Genomic DNA, 27359 nt, shown 5'->3' with positions numbered 1-27359 from the left:
GTCCATGTCGTACTAAAATAATCACATGTACATCATTGTAACTCAAACCATTGTACAAAGATGTTTAACAATTTCTCTATGTTGGCTTCATTATGGTTTACATATTCTGCCCAGATCACCTATTAGAGTATATCTAATTTATGTGTTGGGAAACACAATTATTTATTTGCTTTGAAATTCATTTTATTTATTATCTTCAAAATAGTATTAACTGTGTTTTTCTATTTTGCTTGGCTTTTTGAACATTTCTGGACTCATCATTTTAGAAGGTAATTATCTTTTTTTTTGCTTGAAAATTATATTTCTTTGCTGTAAATAATTCTAATAAAAATAACATGTTTCTCTTTTATAGGAAAAACCTTTCAGCTCTACTCTCATAATCTTATAGCTTTGTTTGAACAAGCCAAAAAACCAGGACTTGCTGCCCATATTCAAACTCATAGGTTTCCAGACCGCATACTACCAAGGTACAAAATATTTTGATTCTACTGGTATTGAGGGGAATTAGTGTCTATTTTTAAAACAGCCCATCTTCCCTGCCCACTGAAAAACTCCTTTGTCTTAATTTTGAAAGGTAGTTTACACTAAAGTAAATGTCATGTAGAATTCAAAAGATCAGTGTTTCTGTAACTTGCCTGTCCGTGGGAATCACCCATATAAGTTTTATAGTACAGATTCCCAGGCCCTGCCTCAGGTCTATAAAATCAGGCAGTTTAGGGTCAGAGTTTAAGACAGTTTTTTTTAAGCTCCTTGACTGATTCTAATGGAAGTGATTCACAGATCACTTGTTTGGGAACCACTGTAGGAGAGTACATTTATATTGTCCTGTGTTTTCAGAAAGTTCGCTTTAACAACAAAGATTCCTGATACAAAAGGCTGCCACAAATGTTGCATAGGTGAGTAAATGCTATTTCTCAAACTACATGGTTAGAACTTTTAACATCTTTAAAATTTTCTGAAGACTCTTATAGTGTTAATTGAAGGAAGGTAGGCTTTATATTTGTTTTAAATAAGGAGTTCAGGGACCATTGAGACTCAACAATGTATAGTGAGTGTGACATGGCAGAAAAATGCTTGAAGGTAACATCCCTGATGCTTTCTCAGAGCATAATGTTCCTCGAATTTTTTAACCATAGCCCATAAGGCTCTATCTCTGCTAATATCCTAGTTTTCATTTAACACTTCCATTTATTTAACAGTTACTGTTTATTGCTTTATGAGCATTTTTATTTCATGAGTTTGGCAACTATAAAGCTGGAGGGAATGGTCCACACAAGACCATTCTCACTTCTGACACCAACTGCAAGTTTGGGGAGTTCCCAGAACAACCTACGGGTTCAAAAATTCACTAGACGGACTCACAGAATTCACTGAAAGTGGTTATACTCTTGGTTATGGCTTATTACAGGAAAAGGGTATAGAGTAAAATCAGCCAAGGGAAGAAATACATAGGGTAGAGTCCAGGAAAAATACCAGATGTAGAGTTTTCTTTTGTCCTCTCTCTGGGGAATAATGGACAACATATGGACCGCGTTACTTTTATGGCAGTGATGTGTGACAGTACACACAGAGCACTGCTAACCAGGGAGGCTTACTCAGGAACCTCAGTGTCCAGAGGTTTTATTAGGGCTCTATCACATAGGCATGCTTTCCCCCTAGATATTTGTGTTTATTATAAACAAGGATGCAGACCTTGCCCACATGGCTGATCTCAATGTCTAGACCCTCTGGAGGTCAGGTGGTAACTGCCTGACCCAAAGCCCCTAGCCTAAATAGCATAGTTGGTCTTCCTGGCATGACCATCCTCCACCCTGAGACCATCGAGTGTCGCCAGTCCCCACTCTAAATCATATTGTTGAGTATACAGTGACCCACAGCCCCAAGCTAGCAAAGGCACTCCTATCTGGCATGACTTTCCTGAAGTATAGAGGTTAACTCCCAAAAGGGAGGGCAAAGACCAGACCTCTTTTGGGACAAGGTTAAATTCTGTGCTATATAATTATTTTATCTTACTTAACCCTCAAACAACTCATGGTACATATGTCACTGGTAGAAGAACCTTCGATCAGACCTGGTCTATGATTTCAGATCGTGGGCTCCTAACTTTTTGTGTATTCTTTTTGTTTAATCAGTGAGCTTACACATTGATCTTCGCACTGTGTAAGTTGCACAGCATACTCTCCAGTTATAAGTAAATTTCATGAGCATTTTTCTAGGGAGAATCAGGTCCTTATCTGTTATCAGATTCCCAAGATCTATGACTTCTAATAAAGGTCTAGACACTTAGAATCTGAGATATAAACTCATAAATATATTAAGATAGAGCTTACTGCAAATAACTACTATTATAATTTTAAAAAATTATTGTTGATTGGAATCAAATTGGGCAGAAGTAAGGACCCGGTGAGTTGCTATAGTTTGAGTCAAGGAAGTTACGTCTTTATTAGTTGTAAAATAATTAGTTATTTTCATCTTGTCTGAAGTGGACAGCTGTAAACTAATACACGGAAAATGGAATCATACATTTCAGTTGTCTCCTAGACTTTCTTGTCAGAATGTATTCTTTTGGTCAGTTTAATTAAGAAGCAGATCTTTAGATTGTATAATAATTTAGGTGTTTTAGTGCTTAAAATATTGTTCTTTTAAAAAGTTCCTGTGTTTAAGAATCTAGTACATTAAAGATGTTTAGAAGTAAATGTATAAATTAAAATTGAGATAATAAGGTGAAAGGGAAGGGTAACAAAGCCAAAAGAAAAAGACATCATCTTTCTTTACTTTCTGCCCACTCTTATCATTCCAGTGAACATAACCTTTATCAGCTAAGTTAACACTTCAGTTGGTTCTTCTTCCATTCATATTTTGGTATATGGCAGGCCACATTTAATTGTTTTTATCCCATATATCAACACTGCCTTTATAAAGAAATCTCATTTAGCTTTTAGGTGAATATAACTCAGTTATTGCTTTTAGCTAAACTTTATGTTTTCATATAAAAATAGTGTCTTGGTTGTATCTGTTTTGTTTCTTTCCAGTAAGAAACCCTTACACAGGACATAAATACCTCTGTGGAGCTTTGCAGTCTGGAATTGTTTTACTTCAGTGGTATGAGCCAATGCAGAAATTCATGTTGATAAAGGTATAGTTTACTTTGTTCACATTTTTCTTCTTTAGAAAACGCTGCATAACTGAACCTAAAATAATAAGATCCCATTGCCACCATCTATGGTCAACACATTTATAGTTATTTATAGGTGTTTATTTGACTTGTGGTTTTTGTGTTCTTCTTAAGATTTCATCTTTAACTTATGTTAAACTTCCAGAAACATCACATCCATAAAGAAGAATATGGCCAATTCTCTAAAACATTTTTTATGGAGAACTGATTCTTATGATCATTTAGAGGTAGTCATTTTTTAATTGAAGAATTACAATATTGTGTTAGTTTCAGATGTACCAAGTATTCAGATATACATGTATATTTTTTCAGATTCTTTTCCATTATAGGTTATTATAAGATATTGAATATACTTCCCTGTGTTATACAGTAAATCCTTGTTATCTATTTTATATATAGTATTTTGTATCCATTAATTCCATACTTCTAATATTCCCCCCTCCACTCCCTTTCCCCTTTGTTTTCTGTCTCTGAGTCTGTTTCTGTTTTGCATATAGATTTATTTGAATTATTTTTTAGATTCCACATGTAAGTGATACAACATTTGTCTTTCTCTGACTTGTTTCACTAAGCATAATATTCTCTGGGTCCATCCATGTTGCTACAAATGGCAGTATTTCATTCTTTTTATGGCTGAGTAATACCCATTGTGTATGTATACACCACATCTTCTTATGCCAGTTCTCTGTTAATGGGCACTTGGGTTGTTTCCATGTCTTATATTATAAATAGTGCTGCTGTGAACATTGGGTACATGTATCTTTTTGAGTTAGACTTTTCGTCTTTTCTGGATATATACCCAGGAGTGAGATTGCTGGATCATATGGTAGCTCTGTTTTTAATTTTTTGAGAAATGTCCATACTGTTTTCCATAGTGACTGCACCAAATTACATTCCCACCGATAGTGTAGGAAGGTTCCCTTTTCTCTACACCCTCTCCAGCATTTATTATTTGTTGACTTACGATGATGGCCATTCTGACCGTTGTGAGGTGATACCTCATTGTAGATTTGATTTGCATTTCTCTAATAATTACTGATGTTGAGCATCTTTTCATGTGCCTTGGGGAAATGTCTGTTTAGGTCTTCTGCCCATTTTTTGATTTGGGTATTCTGAGTTTTTTTGAAGTATATAGTTGGTTTACAATGTTGTGTTAGTTAGGGTGTATTTGTTTTTTTGTTTGTTTGGTTTTTTTGATGTTGAGTTTTGTGAGCTGTTTGTATATTTTGGGAAGTAATCGTTGGTCGCATCATCATTTGCACGAGTTTTCTCCCATTCCATAAGTTTTCTTTTTGTTTTGTTTATGGTTTTCTTTGCTGTGCAAAAGCTTTTAATTTTAAGTTTGATTAGGTCCCATTTGTTTGTTTTTGCTTTTATTTCTTTTGCCTTGGGAGACTGACCTAAGAAAACATTGTTAAGATTTTTGTCAAAAAATGTTTTGCCTATGTTCTCTTCTAGGAGTTTTATGGTGTCATGTCTTATGGTTAGGTCATTAAACCATTTTATTTCTGTATGTTGTGTGAATGAGTGTTCTAGTTCATTGATTTACATGAAACTGTCCAGCTTTCCCAGCACCACTTGTTGAAGAGACTGTCTTTTCTCCATTGTGTATTCTTGCCTCCTTCATTGTAGATTAATTGACCATAGGTGTGTGGGTTTATTTCTGGGCTCTATTCTGTTTCATTGATCTGTATGTCTATTTTTGTGCCAGTAAGAGGTAGTCATTTTTTTTCAAGAAAAGGAAAGCCTTTCTGTTGAATTTATTCAACAACAGTATGAATGGGTAAAGTGTTTCTAAATTACACTTCTGTTTATTTTTTGCAGCACTTTGATTTTCCCTTGCCAAGTCCTTTGAATGTTTTTGAAATGCTGGTCATACCAGAACAGGAATACCCTATGGTCTGTGTAGCTATTAGCAAGGGCACTGAATCAAATCAGGTCGTTCAGTTTGAGACAATCAATTTGAACTCTGCTTCTTCATGGTTTACAGAAATTGGTGCAGGTAAGTGTTTTTTACTTTATGTTAAAATATTAATGCTTTTGCTTATGAAAGTAGCAGAATAGATTCAACCTGCGTGAGCTCTTCAAATAAAGATTCCCAAGTAAGCCCAGAGGATCATGGGCATATACTTTTGATCTCTATTTGCTTGAGGCAAGTTGATACAAAGTATTTTACCAAGGAAACTTTTAATGAGTCCTGATATTTTAAAGTCTTAGTTGTTATCAGTTAATCTTTGAACTTACTAAATCATTAGGTTTTCGAAAATAATTTTCAAATTTTATCAACTTCTAAAGCAAAGAAATTTACCTTTTTTTTCCTGTCAGTTTTTTTCCTGCACATTCTTAAAATGATTGCATTCTAGTACTTTTCAGACTTGAATAGAAGCTTCTCGTGTGTGGGGTCCAAGCTTTACCATTTAAAGATACAGTGAAATATCACTTGGATTTTTTGAGAATGATTTGTTAGCCCAGGATTTTATCAAGCGTGTTTCAATGAAAGCTCTGAAAAGGTTGGGAAGTTTATTTTCATACTTTAAAATTGGGATAAATCAATCAAGAATTCATGTAAAAAATCAACATAATAAGTAAAATGAAGAGGGTCTTCATTTTGCCAGCTTACTGTTTTTGTTGTGCTGGTATATTATTTGATCATTTGTCACCCCAGGTTTATCAAGCTATTTTTACACATGAAGTCAAGCAAGCTTTAGTTATAACTATTTCATTACTGACCACTGTTATATTCTTTATCACCTTGTGAAGAAGTCTGTTAAAAGTATCACAAGTTTGAAGGTTCTTATTAAGTATCTTTGGCTTTTGATCATTTATAGGCTAAATTATAAGAACTCTTTGTACAATCCAGCTATTGAAGTTAATGTAGAACCACGCTAATGTCACTTTCAGAATAAGAATCAGTATGAACTAGTGGTGTCCTAGTAAGTGTTTAGCAGCAGACTCTTGGGGTGCAGAGAAGCCTGGTTTGTAGCAGTTGCCTGTTTCTGTGGTATAAATACTCCCACCATGGCCCATTCCAAACTACCAACTTGATGTCATCCTGCTCACAAAATTCTTAAACGTTTATCATCCCAGTACAAGGCAGTTCCAGCATGCCCTGGACTATGATCCTTGTCTTTATGGACCAAGTTGTAATTTCCAGTAGAACAAAAGAGGAATGTATTCTTTCCCCTCCCACCCCACCTGCACTCACCTTTCTTTTTAATTTATTGTTTAATGCTTTTGGTTGAGTTAGATGCATACCCTCCTGGTATAGCTAAGAGAAAGGTGCAAATGACATTGTTTTATCAGCCCAAATAGAAACGTGTTCCTATAATGTAGTTATCGCTAAAAAGAAGCATTTTAGGTCAATTTATTTAAAAGCCAAGATCATACTTGGCAGACAGCCCTAACTTGTTTTTGCTGGTTAGGTATATAGAAAGTGTAGAGAAAGTCATTTCATACAGTTATCTAATGTGAGTTTGCAACTACTTTCTTCTGTATGATGTATTAGAAAGTTACATTGCTCAAAGCTAGGCAGTCAGTGAGTTTTCTCATGAATTTTGGGGGGTCGAGGTAGAGGGCTTTTTGTTGTCTGCTTTGTCTTTAAATGCCAGAGGTATACTGCTCTACCCACTTTTAACATTGTCTAGACTCAATTAAGGCAGACCCAAAATTACTTCCTGAGGAGAGCCAGGACTCTGTCTGAGGGTAAACAGTCAAATCACCCTACAGCAGAGATTGTCTTTATTAGAATTCTCCATCTTCACAAATGATTGTTAATCTACCTCCCAGCTGTGTTTATTGTTGGGGCCATGCCTTGAAATCGCAGCAGTTGTAACAATTAAAGTGATCCCCTATTCAACGACTCTTTTCATCTTAGTTTGATTTGTTATCTCAGTATCCTAATCCCCAAGGATGGTGCTTAGCGCTTGTCATCAGCACTCAATAAATATTTGTTGAATAAATGCATGAACATAGATTTACTGAGAAAAGCTAATTTTTGAAATGTTGCGTGAGGGACAAACAGTTTAACTGATTCTGTAGATCTGGATTCTTCACTATATGTGCTTTAGAAGGTCCACAAACACCCCAAAATAATGTGTAAGATTTTGTGCTTATGCTTAGATGTGTAGTTTTTAAGAGAGAGGATCCATGGGCTTCCTGAAGAGATGTAGTTAATAATGACTACTCCAGATAATCTAAAATCTTCTCTTAGATTCCGCTAGACCATTCAAGCAATCTGAGTGGCTAAAATGAATTGTTTTACCAAAAATGTTTTGCAAAAATGTCATCATTTCTATTAGTAGATGTTAAGAGAAGTAGCCCTGTGAATGTTAAGAGAAGTAGCACAGTGATGAAAGTTGTTTCCTGCAAAGATGTTGACAGAATTGTTCATTACGCTACTTGGTGTCCTGCTAATAAAGAACGTACCACCTACACACATACACACATGCACACACACACACACATACACCAGTACCAGGAAAATTTCTCTTTGATCGTAGTTTAATTAATTAATCCTTTTACTTTTTCTGAATTACTGACTTATTTTTATATCAGAAACACAGCAATTCACTAACTGGTGTTTTCATCTTCCCACTGGCTATGATAAAATGCAGAGCAAAATCTAGTCACTGTAGAACATGCATCTTTCTTTCTTCCCCATATTTACCGTTTGCTTCATTTTACTTCTGTAACTCGCCTTTCTAGAACTAGCTGAGGTATTAATTAAATATAACATTGAGCCTTTTTCAACTCAGCCTTGCTTAAGACTTTCCTTTGTTCTTTTAAATCAAGGTACATATATTTTTGAGAAGATAATATAGCGTTACAAAATATAATTTCTGTATTAAATTTCAAAGACTCGTTTAAAATCACAGAATAAAGTCAAAATTTGTGTTTCTCTTCTAAGTTATAGTTTTTAAAGCATGTTGCATAACTGTAACCTTGTTTTTTTTCCCCCAAGGCAGTCAGCAATTAGATTCCATTCATGTAACACAGTTGGAGAGAGATACTGTTTTAGTGTGTTTAGATAGTAAGTATTATTTTTAAATTTTATTCTAAGTATACTACTTGATACAACATTTTTCATGGAATTGATGGATTTATCTGATAGAATCAAGAGAGTAGACTTTCACTTTTCTACCTTGAGTGGCTTGTTTTATTGGTGAAAAACCTAAATTGGCTACAGATACAGTAATTAATTGATCTATTTGTTATTACTATCCTCTGTGACCTTTTTGTTTATTGTTTGGAAACATTATACAGTTGGCCCTCTGTATCAGTGGGTTCCACATTCTCTATTCAGCCAACCATGGATTGAAAATATTCAGAAAAAAAAAAATTCCAGTAAGTTCCAAAAAGCAAAGCTTGAATTTGCTGAGTGCCTGGCAACTATTTACGTAGCCTTTACATTGTATTAGGTATTATAAGTAATCTCATGATGATTCAAAGTATACAGGAGGATGTATATAAGTTATATACAAATACTAGGACATTTTATATGAGGAACTTGAGCATCTATGGATTTTGGTATCTGAGGGTTACTGGAACCAATTTCCCCATGGATACATGGAGGGACAAACATACTAGAACAGCTTACCATAACCTTGGGATAAAACCTCTGTATAAAATTATTCTGTATAAACTATTTTGAGGGTTTTAACACATAACTCATTGTAATTAATTAAAAAATAGCAGGTTATACTAATATGGTCACTTACAGTCATATAACATGAACTTTTGGAATCATGTCAGTATGGTATTCTAATGTACAAATAGATTTGACACCTCCATCTGCTAGATGTGATTCTTTGGATGCAGGGAGAGATGTTACTGATAGATGTGTGTGTTGTACTATGTATGCAGTGGAGAGACAGAAAAAATTCTTTAACAAGAAGTATTTTCAGTTTTGCAAGCAAATCACTTTAATTCTTGAAACCCATCTTATTTTTAGGCAGTGAATCCTGCAAGTGAAATTTACCCACACTTGGAATTGTATTTGAAACTTGGCAATATTTGCTATGGTTTGATTCATTCTGATATTTTAAAATTACTAGACCTGCCCATAGATATTTAGGGTTATTTTTTAAATTGTTCCATTACTGAATTTGTATTTTTGTCTTAATTTTTATTCTCTAAAGTTTTCCCTAGTGAACTTACCTTATAGAATCATAAAGATCATCTAATATTATAGATAAGGAAACCAGAACCCAGTATGTTTCATTTGCCCATCATCCCTTCTTTAAGTACTTTTGATTCTTTGAATACTGATAAGATTGGAGTGTTATTTGGTAACCCTTAAGTGAATTTGATAAATTCTTTTTTACCCAAACAAGTAGAAAGCTCAGTACTGATTAACCAAATAATCCGATAATCAAAATTTAATAATGTTGAACTTTTAACATTAAATCCCTAAATACCTTCTGAGTCATCCAAGGAAAATAAATTGTACTTAGTTTTCATTTTGTTGATTTATGTACTTTATCAAAAATTTTTCTTAACCTTTGATTAAATAGGCCTTCTATTTCCCAATTATTCCTGATAAATGGAAAGTTGACTTTCTTGAGTTGGTTTTTTTTTTTTTTAAGGAGCAGTGTAAGATTTCAAAAATTACTTGTCAAGTATACAGTACAAATCAGTCTTACTAGGCAGCAACGGAGGTGGGCCTGTAATCACAAATCATGGCAGACAGATGAGAAAGTAATGCAGAGAGAAGATTCTTCTAAGTCAGAGCTAAGATGGTTAATTAAAAATAAATTAATGAAAGAAAATTATTCGTGTGTGTTCTCTATTCCAGAGTTTTACTTATAAAGAAATTATGACCCCTAAGAGTACTTTTTTTCTCCCTTGTACTTCTGTAGAATATTACTCATATACTAAGTTAAGAAGTACTAGGTAATAAACATCACCCAGGTTTGTGGTTGGCGGTACACGTAGGCATCAGTTTAAGACCTCAGCTGTAAAATACCATTTTTGTTAAATAAAGTTATACTGTTCTGCAGCATTTAGACATGGACATGTGGTCACATTTCAATAGTTTTGGCAACCATACTGTTAACATTAAACATAGCATACCACAGGAGAATAAAAAATAAGATTTAAACTGTTAAAAAATAAAAGTACTGCAAATATTATTTATAATACCTTATGTAATTTGTAAGGGGAAAAAATCAACTTTTATTGCTAAATATTTGGGCACCAAGGTAACCACTATTAAAGACGCATTGTACTTTTAAAAAAATGAGAATGTAGGTATTCAGTATATACTACGTAAAAAAGAAAAATATGGCAGTGGAACTGCCATTTACTAAAGGAGGCTCTCTTACAGAACATGTCAATGAGAATTTTTCACTGTGCATGCTTGAATCAAATGGTTGAACTTTATTAAGAATATTGTTCCATATCTATGTAAAATCCACATATCAAGTTATGTTCATTTTAGCAAACTTGTATTTCCAGTCTTGACAGTTTTTTTCTTTTTTAAGAATTTGTAAAAATTGTAAATCTACAAGGAAAACTAAAATCAAGTAAGAAACTGGCCTCTGAGCTAAGTTTTGATTTTCGCATTGAATCTGTAGGTAAGTCTCCTTTTTTAAATAATGCATTTAGAGTACTTGATTTTTTGTTCATTCTCTACTTAGGGTTATCTAGACCAGCACTGTGTCTCACAGACGTTTCTTTGATTTAGAAATGTTCTCTGTACTCTTAAATACAGTAGTCATTAACCACACCTGTTAAGTACTTGAAACATGGTTAGTGCTACATTTTTATTTTAATTTTTATAATTTTAATTAGTTTAAAATTTGATGTAAATAGCCACATGTGGCTAGTTGCTATCATATGGGACCGTGCAGATCTGGACCATAATGAATCTTTTATTGTTGTTTCTTGAATATTTAAAACATGAAATCATTTCTTAAGTTTCTGTTCATTGTTTCCTTTGCTGCGTCAAGTGAGTTATACTTCGTCTAATTCTTTCCCAGTCATGAAGGTATTTGTGTGTTGTGATTAACAGTGTTAGGTATGCTGTAATTCTTTGCCGTATAAGATTCTGGTTGAAGTGTGTTGATGGTTTTTTGCTTTTAGGTCTATAAATAACTAGTTTCCCACAGGACCTGAAAACTACTGTGCCATTTTAATTTGCTTCCTTGTCTCAATGAGTATTTTACTCTGTAATACTCATTGGTTTTATAGTAAAAATTATATTTTATTTGCATCCTCATTGGTTATATATCAGTAAGTATTTTCCTCAGGGGTGATAGAACTTATGAAAAAAATATTGTGGCTGGAAACATTTTGAACAATTTATGATATGATTCTACCATAAGTCAAAAACAGTTAAAACAAAGTTGGCAATTTTCGTTTGGGCCATAAAAAAAAAATCTGTATTTTACAATTGTATACAATCTTAAAAATGTTGTTTCTCATTATTTAGAAAGTTTTCTGTTTATTTTTTTAATATTTTAATGGCTTCTCAAATGTAGTTTTGACCTGTCGCAAAATACATTCATCCCTCTGAGTAAACATCTTACATAGAAGTAATTTGGTTTTGATTGGAAATTTTAACGTATTCAAGCAGAAAACCTAACCTTTCTTTAGATACCACGACAAAAGGAATTTTGGAACTAGTTTCTTCTTTTACTGCTTTATATGCTAGATATTGCATGCCAGTTTCTGAGTTTTAATATTTTCAGTAGAGATTCCAACATACAGATCTTTAGATTCTCTTGATTTTAACTGAAACACTCTAGTCCCTACCTCAGCTTTTTCCTATGTGCCCCATTTTTTAGGGAATATTAGTTGTTACGTAAAAGTTGTTCTTCTGAGGCTACCATCTCTCCTTTCCAGTGAACCTTGAAATAATTACAAGGACCCACCTGTGTAAAAAGAGTCCCTTTAAATCGCCTTTTAAAAATAAAATCAGTAACTGGGTTTTACTTCATGGTTAGTGAAACTTGTATGTTTTGTTATTGTAAAATACTTTGATTTTATTGAGCTAAATTATGTTTCCAGGACATTCTTACATTAACTTTTTACAGGATCAATATTCTAGTAAGAAATATAATAAATTTTAGTCACTTTCTCCTGTCACCTTTACTGGTATAGGGTTTATGGCTAACTCTCCAACAATCAAATGGGTTCTCTCCCTCTCTCTTTCTCTCCTTCACTGCTTTAATGACTCAGCCTCCTGCCAGGAAGGACCCAGAGGCCCTGCTCTACCCCACTCTGGGCCCCAAATTGGGGGTCCTGCCACTCTGTTTCTAAACCACTCACTAAATGATCCCATATGTGTCCCTCCATGGGCCCAGGCCTGTGCTTAGCACCAAACAGGACACAGAATTGGACAAGGCGCAGCAAGAACAGGTTTCCCTCCAAGACCTTCAGGCCACCCCAGGGGGTCGTGGGAGTGGCTGGGGAGTAGGAGGTGACATGGCATGTCGTGGGGTGGCCACACTTTGGGGTCATGTTCGTTCCTGAACCTAAAGCCGTCAGGAAGGTGGGCAAGTTTGACTCAAATCTGTGAACCATCTTGGGGCATTGGGGCCTACAGGACCAAGGCAAAGGCCCAGGGTCTCTGGAGGCCTTAGAGGGCCAGGGCAGCAGCAGAGTGCTGTAAGTGAGAGCCCCTCTGAATCAGAATTGGCTCACAGATCATAAATATTCAGTGTGCTGTTAAATTCGGGATTATGAGACAGGTTTATTTTTAATAATTTAGTAATAGGGAAAATGTGAGCATAAATAAAAGATGCTTCCTTAATAGCTACTTTTAAATATACGACAGTATTTAAATAACCATGTTTTAATCCAAAAACCCAATTATATGTTTTTATTATTTTATTTACCTGAGATAATAGATACTGTATAAAAGAAAAGTTAATATGCTGATATCTAGCTCATCAGAAGTTAGCCCGTTGTTAAATAAATGCCTGTTATATGTATCTTTGAAAACTTGCATGACCCTGCCTCAATAAATTATTTGAGCTTCAACATGACTTAGCCACAAAAATGTTGGGAACTAATGGTCTAGACAGTGGAATTATGCACCACGTACTTGAATAGCCTTACATCATCATTTATTAAAAACTGCTAAGGAAGATGTATAATGCACTACTCTGCTTTATTTTAGTTCCCTTCTCCCTTATCTTTTTTAGTATGCCTTCAAGACAGTGTGCTGGCTTTCTGGAAACATGGAATGCAGGGTAAAAGCTTCAAATCAGATGAGGTAAGGCATCTCAGATTACCTCCTGTGATTCCCACTAATAATTTTAAATATTGAAACATTCATTTTATGCATTTTCTTTCAGCTCACAGTGCCTTTAATGCTATGAACTGGTAGAACAAAATTGCCAGGATTTTCCCTTCAAATGTTCAGTTTTGTATTTATTGTATAATTCTCAGTAGCCACAAGGAATTGTCCAACATGACTTTACACAACTTCAGTCCTCTTATTTGTAATTTACAAATATGGTTTCTAAGCTTACTAAACGTTTCTAAACTTAATAAGCTTTTTCCATAATCTATAAATATGCAACTTATTTTTTAATGTTATATTTAAAATGCTAAATTAGCATGTTTTGGATCACAGAACTAAGAAAATTAACTCATCAGTAAGTATTTATTGAGTATCAACTACATGCAAGACACTATTACTAAGTGTCAAACCTTTATGTGTCTTTGTTCTGGGCACTTTACAATTATTAACTTACTTAAGGCTAGTAACATAGTGGGGTTTAGGTACTATTCAAGGTAATCCAGTAAGGTTAGGTACTATTCATATACCCATTTTTACAGGCACAGAGCTAGTTAAGTGACAGAGCCTGGATGTGAAGGGTCTCCAAAAATCACTTCTACTGAGATAATCAGGATACATTTCATGTAGCTGAGACTTGGGCTCCCACCTTGAGAGATGAATCCTAATAATTTAGATAGTACTAACAGAGACATTTCTCATTTGTGTGAGGGCCTGTGTAATTCTTATACACCAGGGCCTCATTTGTGGACTTACTTTGAAGCTTAAAATCTTCTATTTGAGTTACCTTTACACTGTTGTTTACATATAACTGTTTCCACCTTTTCTATGAATGTGGAATTAGAATGCTTCCCAGAGAAAATGACATTATCTGTCTTTGAATATGTCAGTTTTAGTCACTGACCGTGTCACTAAGTGTCCCCAGGCCCTTGCATTTAATGAAGCCTACAGTCCCACCTGCTGCAAAAGATTGTCCTTAGGTGCTGTTTTCATTGTGTCACTACTGTGGTTAGAGATCTATAGAAGATACTTGGTATTTACCGTATCAAGTACGGATTCTGCTCCCTGTTTTTAAGTCATCTTGCTTACCTATTTCTTTCTGCTTATGTTCTCATTCTTTGACTTGGGCCTGGCTGTAATATTCATAAAGTAACATTTCAGCCACTCTAGTCCACAATGATTGGAACGTTCTGAACTTAATACTCTGAAAATCACCTCCACTTAGGATAGCACCAAATTTATTTTCTCATTCGGGTTTATGATTGCATCTTCTCAGTTAGACGGCAAACTCATTAATATCAGACTATTACTTATTACTTACATTAATATCAGACAGATACTTATTTAATATCCACACTGTCATAGTTTGGGTTCCTCCAAAAGCTGATCCTAAGACAAGGACTCAACTGCAGGTAGTTTATTTGGGAGTAGATCCCAGAAAACAAGTGCTAGAGTGAGGAATGTAAGATGGAGAGGGGCAGAATGCCAGTAAAGAGCAGATTAGTAAACTGGTTCCCACTATGGACAACCAGGGCTTAACCCCTTAAGGACCACTGAGGAACAGTGTGGAACACACCTCAGAATTGACTCATTTAAATGTGGGGAGGCTGGTGTATTTATATACCAGCTGCTCTCCTTGTTAGTTAAGGGTTACCCCCAGGGGTATAAACATCCACACTTTAGAATAGTACCTGTGCATGGCTGAGTACCTTCTCTAGCTTTGGAGAAGACAGAGTGGAGGAATGCCACAGGTACACAGATGTAAAACATTGGTGCATGGGACTGTCTGCTGCTCTGCTGAAATGAGGTGGGCCGTGGGATGTGATAGAAAAGAAAGAGTAGGGCAGTGCCGTCCAGCTGACCTGTATTCAAATCTCGGGTCTACAGTCATATGACCTAAGCAAGTTACTTAACTTCTCTGTGTCTTAGTTTTATCTTTAATATTGTGGGAATGATAATACATATCACAAAGAATTCTTCTAAGGAAAGTGCCTGGCCCATACCAGATGCTCCGTAAATGTTGGTTTGTTTCTACTAGTAAGCAGTCAAAAAAAACTTAATAAATTTCTTTCATTTGAGGAATTAAGTCTATCAAAAATTATCATTCTGTTTAATAATTACTCGAAGTGACTTTTAAATTATTATTTAAATAATATGGGAACTAAAGTGTTACTGATAAGTATCCTTTTTCATAGGTTACCCAGGAAATTTCAGATGAAACAAGAGTTTTCCGCTTATTAGGATCAGACAGGTAATAGTTTGGTTATTTTATTACCAAAGAAGTTTTAACGATTGTATTTTTAATTATATTGTCAACCTCTGACTGTGTTTCAAACAAAACTTTTTTTATTTACCTACTTACTTATTTTATTGAAGTAACATTTGTTTATAACATACTAGTTTCATGTGTACAACATTTTATTTCTACTTCTGTATACCCTACAGTGTGCTCACCACCAAAAGTTCAGTTTCCTTCCATCACCATACAGTGAATCCCCTTTACCTATTTCACTCTCCCTCTGCCCCCAGCTCTTCCCCATGGTAGCCATTCTGTATCCACGTGTTTGTTCTTGTTTGGTTTGTTCATTTATTTGTGTGTGTGTGTGAAACAAAATTCTCAAAGGGCTCAGGAACTTACAGAAATGTCCCAATATCTTTATTGAGAGAGAGAGTGCAATGTTTTATTTAATTAGCCAATAAAGCAATCTTTTGTCAGTGTGAGGATCATGATTGTAGAGATAGTTACACTCAGCTAAGATGAAATATGTTAATGTAGGTTTTTATGTCTGTAGTACCATGATGTAGTTCAGGCTCCTTGGTTTTTGTCATTTCTTCCTGGCATGTTAACTTCTATTAACTATTACTATATAAATCCAACAGAATATGCACCTCCTTACATTTACTTTTATATCAAAAAATATTTGACTCAGTTTCTGAGGTCATTCTAAATTAGAAGGAATTATGTGGTCTCTGTGGTCAAAATGAAAGATAAGTTCCAAAACTGTGCTATCTTATGAAAAAAAATTTATAGCTTTTGTTCTTCAAGTCTATCTTGTCTACCTCTATAGTGAATAAAATACCCATTCTCCCTATTTTGCCACCAAAAGTAGTTACTGCAGCAAAATTGGCCATAGTGGTGTGCATTAGTCCTGAGGCAAGGATTGAGAACCTCTGATCTTCCAAGTTCGGTCTATCACAGAATCATTGCTTAAATATTACACACTTAAGGAAAGGGGTGGGGATGGAGTTATGACTCCAGAAAAAATTTTAAGAGGTTTTTGTGAGGGGAAAGATGATTTTTGGAAAATGGCATCTACCTCAGTGAGAAAAAAAGGTAAGCCCATAGAGCATGGCCACCAACTAACTAGTCCTTCAAAAAAGAAGGACTTTGAGGACCACCTGGTAAATGACTCTGGAATGGGAGGCTCTTGCTTCTCCAGGAAGGGCTGACAAGAGAATTGTGGGTCCTCCAGTGATCCTGGCGCAGACAGCACTTTAGTGAGACATAGTAGGAGAGAAGTCTGCTTGATAGAGGGTACACATTAGAAGCCATTCCTCATAGTTACTTGTTATCGTTCCACCCCCTCCCCCGGAATTTTCTCCTTCAGCTATTCCCTTCTTTGCCTGTGTTGTTTCTCCATTCTCTGCCACTACTTTTTTTTAGACCATTGCCTTGTTCTGGTTATCTTCTTACTTGAGCATCTCCTTGATTTTAAGATATACATATCTTAACCAAAGTTTTTGTTTTGTCTTAATTTTTAAAGTAATTTTAAAAATTGGTACTGTTTAAATACAGGGATTAGTGTCTAGGAGAAAAAAAGCTAAGTTTGTCGGAATATTAATAATGGTAAATTGCACAGTTGAATTATAGGTAATTTTATTTTCACCTACTTTTCTGTAATGCATAATTTAAGTACATATTACTTTTTTGTTGTTTTCATTTCAAAAGTAATAATATGCCAGTTGTAGGAAATTCATACACTAGAAAATTATAAAGTGTATTTGCAACTTCCCCCCTCCCCATTTCCCCTTCTAGACTTTTTTCTCTGCCTGTGTATATTATTTTTTTATTTTGTTCTCAAACCTGTCTTCCCCACAGTGTCAATCCTATGATATGACACTTGATTGTTTTTTTCTTCCTATTGGTCCCTTGATGGAACTCTTTCCCTGCCCTTGTTCCAGTGACAAGGGAGATGGCCTTATTTCATACTTTTTTAAACTATTTATTTTCAAATACCTTGAAGAACATTGTGAATGGGTGTCTCTTAGGATCCTATTTTAGTCTCTCAGCCCTTCTTCCATCCCCTTCTTTTTAGTGTATATTCTAAAGCTTTATTATACCTGTTGTTGGCATATACAAGTAAGCAAATTTGGTTTTAGTTAGAATGAGACTATCCTGAAATGCTTTCAATATTTTATATTCATAAATTCATCGATTCTTACTCAGTTTTGTTTTTATGCTATAAAATGTAAAGCTGAATTGGACCGAGCACCTATGATCACTGTATAATCTTATGTGAATGTGAACAGTGATATTCTTTCCTGGTTTGATGTTCGTATTTGAAGATGAAACCTCTGTTTTTACTCTTTAACAAGACTTTTGTTTTGGTTTAATTGCAGAGTTGTCGTTTTGGAAAGTAGGCCAACGGAAAATCCTACTGCACACAGCAATCTTTACATCTTGGCTGGACATGAAAATAGTTACTAAGCGACAGAAACTGGTCTCAAATGACAGGAAAGTGAATACATTCCATTGAAAGCAAAAAAATCTTAAGGAAATTCAGTACAGACTACACTTATTTGCTTTAATTGTCATGGGTGGTAACTCAAGTGATGTGTACTTTAAGGTAAAATTCAATATTTTCTGTAGCTGGAAACAGCTATTCTATCTCTTGCCACTGTGTGGTGGTTATATCAAGTTTGCTTAATAAAAGCTATGAGACAAATAGTCCTCTAGTTCCAGGAGACACGGTCTTTTAAAAAAAAAATAATGTTTGTAACAAGGGTGCCATGATATTTTTAGATAACAACTCATGTGATTATCTTGAGAGAGAGAAATTTAGTGACAGTTTTCTCATTTTATACCATGTTTTATTCCTTCTTAATGAACATAATTCGATAAAGAAATTATCAGATAAGCCTTTCACTTTTACATTGGCCATTCTGTATGTTTTTGTAAAATAGAATATTTAATCCTTATTTATTAATCTCTTGCTGGAGTGGTGTAATGTATCTAACTTTTAGTAAAGGAGGGTTGCAGAGCAGCTTAATTTTTTTATAATGTATAAAAATTTTGTTTACCTTTTAAGACTAGTACTTTGAGGGGTTAAAGGCAGTGTGTTTGGAGGTTCAGTACATACATGCAGTTTTATTTAACTCAAGTATTTTGTAATATAATATCATCCAGAATTGCCTTAAAAGGGAGTTTTGTTTTTTCAACTACAAATAGTTGTAGGGGGTCATACAGAAGGTATTGATGATGGTTGAAATATTATTAGAAGGAGTGTGTATGTCTAGATGTGACTACCGTGTGTATGTATTCTTGACAAGCAGTATAATATACCTGTGATTTTTTTTACATTAGGGATAATACATAAGAAATTAATCTTCATATATATTACCATCCCTAATGTTGGGGGGGAAGTATTTAACTGCCCATGATATGTATTTTACTTATACTATACCATAGGGGAAACTGTAAAGCAACTACACATGTATTCTTGGGTTTTTCACATATGTAGGTATTCATGTGGAGTAGGTTTAAGGAAAAAAAATCTTTAAATGAAGTTTAATTCCTGATGGGATAGTATAAATAAGTACTATAAAAACCAGTATTCTAAAAATAAGAAAGGATAGGGCCATTCTTGAGTTTTCTTCCTTTCTGCTATTGTTAGTATTCAAAATTAAAGGTTCACATTGGTACCTGTTGTCTTAATGCATTTATTGAAAACAGTTACTGTTGGGATGATGAACAGGGGGTTGGCAACAGCGAACTATAGATTCATTTTGAGAAATTACTTGAGAGGAAGACAGTTTTTTTCATTCAGTCTTTGGTATTATCACCATCTCCACTTTTCAGATGAGAAGATAAGGGGTTAACAAGGTTACAAGACTACCCAATTCACACAGCAAGTTGATGGTTGAGCCACACCATGAGTCTTGTGACTCTATTCTTTTCACTATGCAATATGCAAACAATAAAAGGTTATGCAAATGAAATATAAAGTATTGTCCTTTACAAATGCACATATGATTTTGGTAAGTGTCTCGCTGTTTTGGGGGGTCTGTTAAATGGGGCCTCTGGAATGAAGGACACTGGATACAACACATGGCAGGGGACCATACTCAAAACAGGAAGTATTTACCTTCTGTATACAAAGACTGGTATCCTCCTTCTCTCACTGAATCCTGGCAGCCAGATCTTCCCATCCTAACAATATTGGAAGTCTTTCTGTGCCATCTGGCCAGTGCAAGTGGAAAGACCTAAACAAATCCTGCCATCAGAGGTGTTCTCTCTAAGCTGCTCAGCTAGGTAACTCTGCAGTGATAATCATAGCTATGTGCCCACTACCCATGCATGCATCCAGAGCCTGCAGTTAGTCTTTTAGCCTCGTGCAATTAAAAACGATTAAACAACCAGGAGTTAGAAAACATCTGAGGAAGGCCTCTAACATGAAAGAGAGAAAACAGTTGGGGAAAAAGCACTTAAAGGAAACAGACTATGCAAGATGAAGAAAATGTCAATAGAAAAAATATCTTTGGAAAGATGTTGCAACTCTGAGTCAAGAGTATGACACTAAAAAAAGAAGCTTTCAAAAAACAGAGCTATTAGAAAAAATATAGCACAGCTGAATAATTCAGGAGATGATTTAGAGTATGAAGTTAAAGAAATTTCTCAGAAAATGAAACAAAAAGAAATTTAAATATTGGAGAAAAGTTAAGAGTATTAACAGCCCCGGAAGCCCAATATCCATTCTCCCACAGTTCCAAAAAGAACAGAAAACAGGGAATCAGTAGAGTATTACAAGAAATAGTTCCAGTACTAAAGAACTTCGGATTCTAGATCGAAAGAACACAATGGATGGGAAAAAAATCCATGCCAAAGCACATCATTATGAAATTTCAGGGATATTGGGGTCAAAGAGAAGATCTGTTGTGTTTCTGAAGAAAAGGAACAAGTCAAATACCAAGTAATAAGAATCAGAATAGCTTCAAATTTGAACGGAAGCAATGCCTTCAAAAGTCTGAAAAATTTCCAACCTAAAATTCTGGATCCAAATAAACTATTAATCAAACCTAAGGGTAAAATGAGGACATTTTTATTTGCGTGAGGTCCCACAAACTTTATGTCTCATATGGTCTTTCTCAAGAAGCTACTAGAAGATGTGCGTCATAAAAATAAGGGCATAAACCAAACAAAATGAAGACATAAGGTACAAAGACTGGGCTTCAGCATAAGAGAGAGATGAAGGAAGTCCCCAGACAGTGGTGATGAGATATCCAAGGATGGCACCACACCAGGCATACAGAACATAGTGAAGCAGATCAGAAGCTCCAGAGAGACTCAGAAAGTTTAAACTTATGAACTACCTGATGCATCTTCCGCACTCCAAAAAGTCAGAGTGAGGGACTTGTGATACTGAAATGGAGAAGGGGAATGGTCAACATAAAGGTGCATTATTGAGGTCATTGCTGTGTAGACAGTGAAAGTAGGATTCCACCAGGTCTTCTAAGAAGCTCCATAATAGTTCCCCCAATCGTCTCCTGAAAGACAAGTGGCTGGAGCATTTATCCAGACCCTCAGTCCTCCCTGGTTGAGCTGCCGCCAGGGCATTACCTCCTGAAGTACTAAGTTGCATCTTGCGCTAGGGCCACATGGGTCCCTTCAGTGTCAGAGAACACCCTGAAGCAGAACACTGGAAGAGCAGGAGACGAATCTGAGCTCAAATAGAACTGTCCACTGCCCTGTGGCTGAAATCAAGTGGGTGGAGGGATTCAGTCAGTGATGATACTGTTTCTAAGCAAAAACTTATCTAACACTGAAATCAAACAAAAAATGCAGTTATTAACTCCAGGAAAGTAAAATGTTGTATAGGAAAGATAAGGTAAACTATGACCAGTGGTTGAATGGCATGACAGTGTTAATAGTAAATAATAATCCAGTCAAAATTATAACGTAATTATATTGGGAGAGGATATGGTATTGTGGAGATGAGGTAGAAAAGTTTTCTGAATCCTCATCTCTACAGTGGGAAATCAACGGATAAAACCTAAAAATTAAAAGTCAAGAAGTAGCTTATGTAGTGATATCAAAATAAAATAATCTGCTGAAAGAAGGAAAAAATGTTTTTGAAAAGAGAGTTGTGGGAGGAGCTTTTTTTTAATGACAAACCTTATAGGACTATTTGGTTATTTATGTGTATGCCTACATTTGTTTTTTCAAACAATATGAACAAACATACAGGTCCATCTTTTTATACTATACCTTACACATAGTAGGCATTCACTAAATACTGATTATAGCTGATCTATGCACAGTGTGGAAGAAGGCTAGGTAATTAGGGGATGGGGTGGGGAGCTGGTTAAATAAATCCAGAAGGTCTTGTGAGAGAAAGCATTTTTATCAAACTTTTTTTTTTTTTTTTTTTTGCAAAACCTCCTGTCCAGCCTTCTCTCCTACTCCACAGACACCCTGGAACGCTGGCACATAGAGACCATGACCATTTGAGCCTTATTGCTTGACTCATAATGGCTCTCCCACTGTGAAATTCTGATTTTTTACCAAAAATTTAAATCCTTTTCTTCACTCAAGGCACTCAATTTACTTCACTCAAGCTATAATTCTTACATGACTGTTTAGCCAGACTGTTTTCTGTTTTCTAGAACTTCTACAGCACATATAGATTATACATCTCAGCATAATACTCAGTTGCCACTTTATCAGCCAAACCATTTAGCATTTACCACTTACCTCAGACAAATTACTCAGCCTGTCTAGGCCTCCATCACCTTATCTGTTGAATGGAAATAATGGCCACTTCATACCGTTGTTAGGAGGGTTAAATGAGATCACATACATTAAAAGTTTTTTGCTCATGGTGAGAGGGGAAAAAAGTCAGCTCCTTTATTTTTCACCAAAAAGTTCATTAAGGGCATAGAGAGTGCATTTTGATTCTTTAGTTGTTCCTTTCAGTATGTCGCACATTAGTAGACTTATCATGGGGCTTTTTAGAATTCTGCTTTTTTCTAATTCCTTACCTGCTTTTTCATTAGAAAAATAACTGGTATCTGTGTCAAAGGTCCAAGAAACTTGCATACCAACCCTAGCACAAGGGATCATTTTAAGTTTTACTGAGAATTTCAAACTGTTGTTAGTGGAACTTACTTAGAAGAAGAGTAAGAAATTTTGTTTAAAATCTACTATATTGATATCAAGAATGAATCAAATATTCTCACTGTCACCGCTTGTTACTCATTGTACCAGAGGTCCTAGTCGATCAAAGAAACCAGCAAAACTGAGAAAAAAATAAGATTCTGAAAGGAATAAAAATGCCGTTATTTGCAAATAAACTTAGAAATCATAAGTGAATTTGGAAAAGCAGCTGGATGCACTATCAACGTAAAAAACAACTATATGTACATTTACTGCAATAAACAAAATGAAATTTTAAAAGGATACCTTGACAATATTGAAAACTGTCAAATATCTAAGAAAATTAAATGCAAGATCTCTGTACTTAAAACTCTGTCACTGAAAAAAAGACCTAAATAAATGGCAGATTACTCCATGTCAATGAATTACATTTGCTTTTGTAAAAGTGTCAGTTGATTTAAAGATTCTCTGTGATCCAAGCAGATATTTTGTGGAAATTGACAAGTTGGTTAAAAAGTTATAAAATGCACAAGGCCAGAAATACCCAAGGCAATCTTGAAAAACAAGCCTGGGAATCTTAGGTACCAGATTTAAAGAGTTACGATAAAGCTGCTATAGCAGTTAAGACAGTGTGACATTAGCATGAAGATAGACAATGAAATATAATTGAGAGTCCAGAAACAGACCCACACTTAGTCGCCTCATGGATGACAGATACACTGCAGCGGAGTGAAGGAAAGGATAGCCTTTTCAATAAATTCTGTTGAAAAATTATTGAAAACAATAATGGAAAATCAAATGAATCTTGACTGCTACTTCACTCAGTAAACAAAAATACCAAATAGATTGTAAATAATCTAAAATATAAAACTATAATGCTTTAAAATAAAGCATAATATCTTCATGAACTTGGGGTAAGCGAAGATTTCCTAAACAGATCATTAACACTTTGACTATAAAAGAAAAAGCTGGTAAAATTGACTTAAGATGCTCTGTTCATCGAAAGACACCTTTACAAGAATGAAAAGACAAGCTACAAAATGGAAAAGAGGCTTGCATTACATACAACCATAAAAGACCTACCAAGAAGATATAAACTAAGACAAGCCAATGGAAAAATGGGCGAAGGGTTTTGTACAAACACTCCATAAAAGGTAACATCCAAGTAGTTAATAAATATGTGCTGATGTAGTCACTTCCTTGGCTATAGAGAAACACAAATTAAAACAAAAGAATAAAACCAAGTATTAGTGAGATTGTGGAGAAATGGGGGTGCTTGCACATTACTAGTGGGAATGGTGGAAAACAGTTTGGCAGCTTCTTAAAAATACTGAACATAGATTCACCTTATGACCTAGGAATTCCACTCCTAGGTATCTGTCCAGGAAAAAACACATCCACATGAAGATTTGTATGCCAATTTCCATAGCAGTTTTATTCACAATGGCCCAAAATTGGAAGCAACCCAAATATCCACCAACTGGTAAATGAATAAAATGAGTCTTGCCCATGCGATGGAATACTATTAAGCAATGAAAATGAACAAAGTACTGATAATGCTACAATGTGGATGAACCTCAAAAATATTTTAAGTGTGAAAGAAACCAGTCACAAAAGATCACATGTTGTAATGACTCCATTTATATGAACTGTCCAGAAAAGATAAATCTACAGAGACAGAAAGTGGACTAGTGATTGCATGGGGCAAGCATTAAGAATGAAGAGTGACTGCAAATGAGTGTGAGGTTTCTTTTTGAGATGATGGAAATATTTTAAAATTATATCATAGTGATAGTTGCATAACTCTAAACTTACTAAGAATTGTTTCTTTACACACTTAAAATGACTGAATTTTATGGTATGTAAAATATACCTCAATAAAACCAAACAGAACATCCAAGGGGTCAGTAAACAATGGAGAAGATATTAACTTCATTAGTTACCAGGGAAATGCAAATTAAACAATAATGCTGCTACAAAATAAAACCGCAATACAGTACTATTACACATCCTCCAGAATGACTAAAATGAAACGAGGACAATATGAAGTGTTGATGAGCATATGGAGCAACTGGAACCCTTATACACTGTTTATTGGAGTGTAAATTGGTACAATGCTTTTGAAAAACCAAAGGTGAACACACCCATACCTTATAATCCAGCATTTCCAATCCTAGATTTGCACCCAAAAGACATGTTCACCAAAAGACACATAAGGCTGTTTACAGCAGCATGATTCCTAGTTGCCAAAAATTGGAAGCAATTCAAATGTCCCTCGACAGTAGAAAGGATAAGTAAGTTGTGGTATATTCACAGCGTGGAATACTACAGAACCATCAAAAAGAATGAACTCCTACTGACAACAACATGGATTTTAATCCTCAAGAAACTTAAAATTTTTCATAAGAATCCAGACATTGAAAGTATACTGTATAATTTCACATAAATGAAGTTCAAGAACAGGAAAACTAATCTGTAGTGTTAGAAGTCAGGATAATGGTTACCTTTGAGCGGTAAGGGAATAATGATCAAGATGGAGCATGAAGGGATGCTTTTGAGGTGCTGGAAATGCAACATTTTTCAATTCTTAGCAAGATGTACACTCATGATTGATGCTTTTTTTTTTCTGTATGTACTTATACTTCAATAAAAACGTTTATTAGAATCTGTGCCAAGAACCGTACTGGGGAGAACTATTATGTAATTTTCATATTAATCCTATGATGTAGTAGGGTTCCTGTTCTCTAAATGAGAAAACCAGAGGTTAGTCATTGTCGCAGCTTGGGTTCTCTGGAAGCAAACATCAAGGTGGAATTAAAAGTGCAGATTTATTTGGGAAAACATCTGTGTGAAGAACAAAAGGGAGAGTGAGCAGTGTAAGCAGCGAGACTGCAGATCTGACACGTGTGAAAAGAGAAGGGGAGGGAGAGGGACTGGAGAGAGGCGCAGACTGCAATGCGCTCTGAGAACATCTTGGCCAGTCATAGGGAGCTCCAGAGCAGATTGCTGGCTTGAGGAATCCCATGTTAGAAAGAAATTGCTCAGCTTTCACACCTGTACAGAACTCGGTTGTTGGCTGGGAATAGCCCGGGGAAGGCTTGGCCTATGCTGAGAGGAATTCTGAAGATTAATGTCTCACAGCAGGTTCTCTCTTGAAGGGAGATCTGACCGATGCATGTCTCTAGCTGCCACACTCACACATTTAAGTTAGTTGGAAAGATGGGATGAATCTCAGGTCCATCTGTCTGTCTGAATCCAGACAGCCCCTTTATGACTGCTTAAATGAAGACCTATCAAGTGTAGCTCAAATATCTAAGAAAACTTTTAAATAAGTCCATATCTCTAAAGGGAACATAGTATTTGGAAACATAAAGGGCATTCTGGGAAGAGGAAATTGTATCTGAAATAAACATAATTGAGAGTTAAGCTCCTGTATCAGGGTTCTTTGGTTGTTAAGGATTTAAAAAGCTGAGGAACTGGGCTCAGAGAAGACCTAGGGGCAGGAGCCAGTGGATAGTCTCTTTGGGCCCTCAGAAGGAATCCACTCCGAAAGACTTCTCCAGTGTGTCCTTTCATGCAAGATTCAGGTTCCTCCACCTAGGTCTGGTCATCCGTTGGTCATGAAAAGTGCGGTACCTTGAACGATAGTCCCACTGAGACAGAAACCAGAGCAGAAGAAGGAGTGGATGCTGGGCTGATAAAAGAAGCCGATGTCCTGTACAGTTATAAACCATCATTTGGTGAAGCTTAAAAAAAAATCCACTCACTAAGTGTGAGTGAAATGCTCATTAAAGCATTATGATCTTCAACCAACCAGTTCTTTCCTCAGTAATTTTGGTAAGTGTAAGATTTAGCACGTTCTAAATATGACATTTAATTTTGGGTACATGACTTCATCCTGGATTAGTTACTTCCTGTGATTATCTTGTGATGACAAGAGGACACAGGGAATCCAGTGATCTGTTAGTCATTGAGCCAGAGCATCCCAGCCATTTGACATTTAAATGCTCCATATAAAGCACTGACTCTGTATCAAGCTTTTAAATATATGATTATTCTCAGTTCGTGGTTTCTGAAAACCCACAGTGGATACCAGTGTCCACTTAAATTCCTTAAAGCCCAGTTCCAAAGTCTCCTCCAGATCCCGGAACCCCTTGTGCACCCTTGATTGAAGCTCCTAGTACTACATAATAAGTAGGTATTTCTATTTTCTCTTAAGGATAAGAACAATGATACTTGCATCCCACACACCTGACAGTTCCTGACACATAGTAGGTGAGTAGTAAATGTTTGTTAAGTCAAATGGCAATAGAATGAGCATCGTGAGTCAGTCATGGAGTAACTCATTCATGGGTGTAACTCTAAGAAAAATTTTCTTTGACTCTTATTAGAGTCTAGCTCCTGCAAAATGCAGATACATTACAAAAATGTGCCGGTTTTCTAAAAATGAGGAAAGTATTGTGGGTAAATTATTTGAGAGTATTAAGCCTAGGTATCTAGGCTCAAAACCTAGGGTAATTCAGGGTCTAGGCAACAAAATAGGTATTTTACTAGAGGAGAGTTTA

The 27359-nt window shown here is 35.4% G+C and overlaps 1 protein-coding gene across 4 annotated transcripts in view; it reads left to right on the top strand.

Annotated features, from left to right (window-relative positions):
- The window catches only part of MAP4K5 (mitogen-activated protein kinase kinase kinase kinase 5), a 112783-nt gene extending 93440 nt beyond the window's left edge, over nt 1-19343 (top strand). For all 4 annotated transcript variants that reach the window (XM_032482007.1, XM_032482009.1, XM_032482010.1 and 1 more), the window contains exons 24-33: nt 267-269; nt 353-467; nt 838-896; nt 3033-3136; nt 5000-5177; nt 8136-8204; nt 10657-10749; nt 13324-13394; nt 15617-15672; nt 18042-19343. In XM_032482007.1, coding sequence (XP_032337898.1) covers nt 267-269; nt 353-467; nt 838-896; nt 3033-3136; nt 5000-5177; nt 8136-8204; nt 10657-10749; nt 13324-13394; nt 15617-15672; nt 18042-18129 — 836 coding nt within the window. In that variant the 3' untranslated portion in view covers nt 18130-19343. The remainder of the gene's footprint in view (nt 1-266; nt 270-352; nt 468-837; nt 897-3032; nt 3137-4999; nt 5178-8135; nt 8205-10656; nt 10750-13323; nt 13395-15616; nt 15673-18041) is intronic.
- The last annotated feature ends 8016 nt before the right edge of the window (nt 19344-27359 follow it).

The sequence above is a fragment of the Camelus ferus genome, chromosome 6 (assembly GCF_009834535.1).
Source record: "Camelus ferus isolate YT-003-E chromosome 6, BCGSAC_Cfer_1.0, whole genome shotgun sequence".
Taxonomy (NCBI): domain Eukaryota; kingdom Metazoa; phylum Chordata; class Mammalia; order Artiodactyla; family Camelidae; genus Camelus; species Camelus ferus.
The sequence above is the reverse complement of the archived record's forward strand: the minus strand, read 5'-3'. Positions and strand labels throughout refer to the sequence as shown.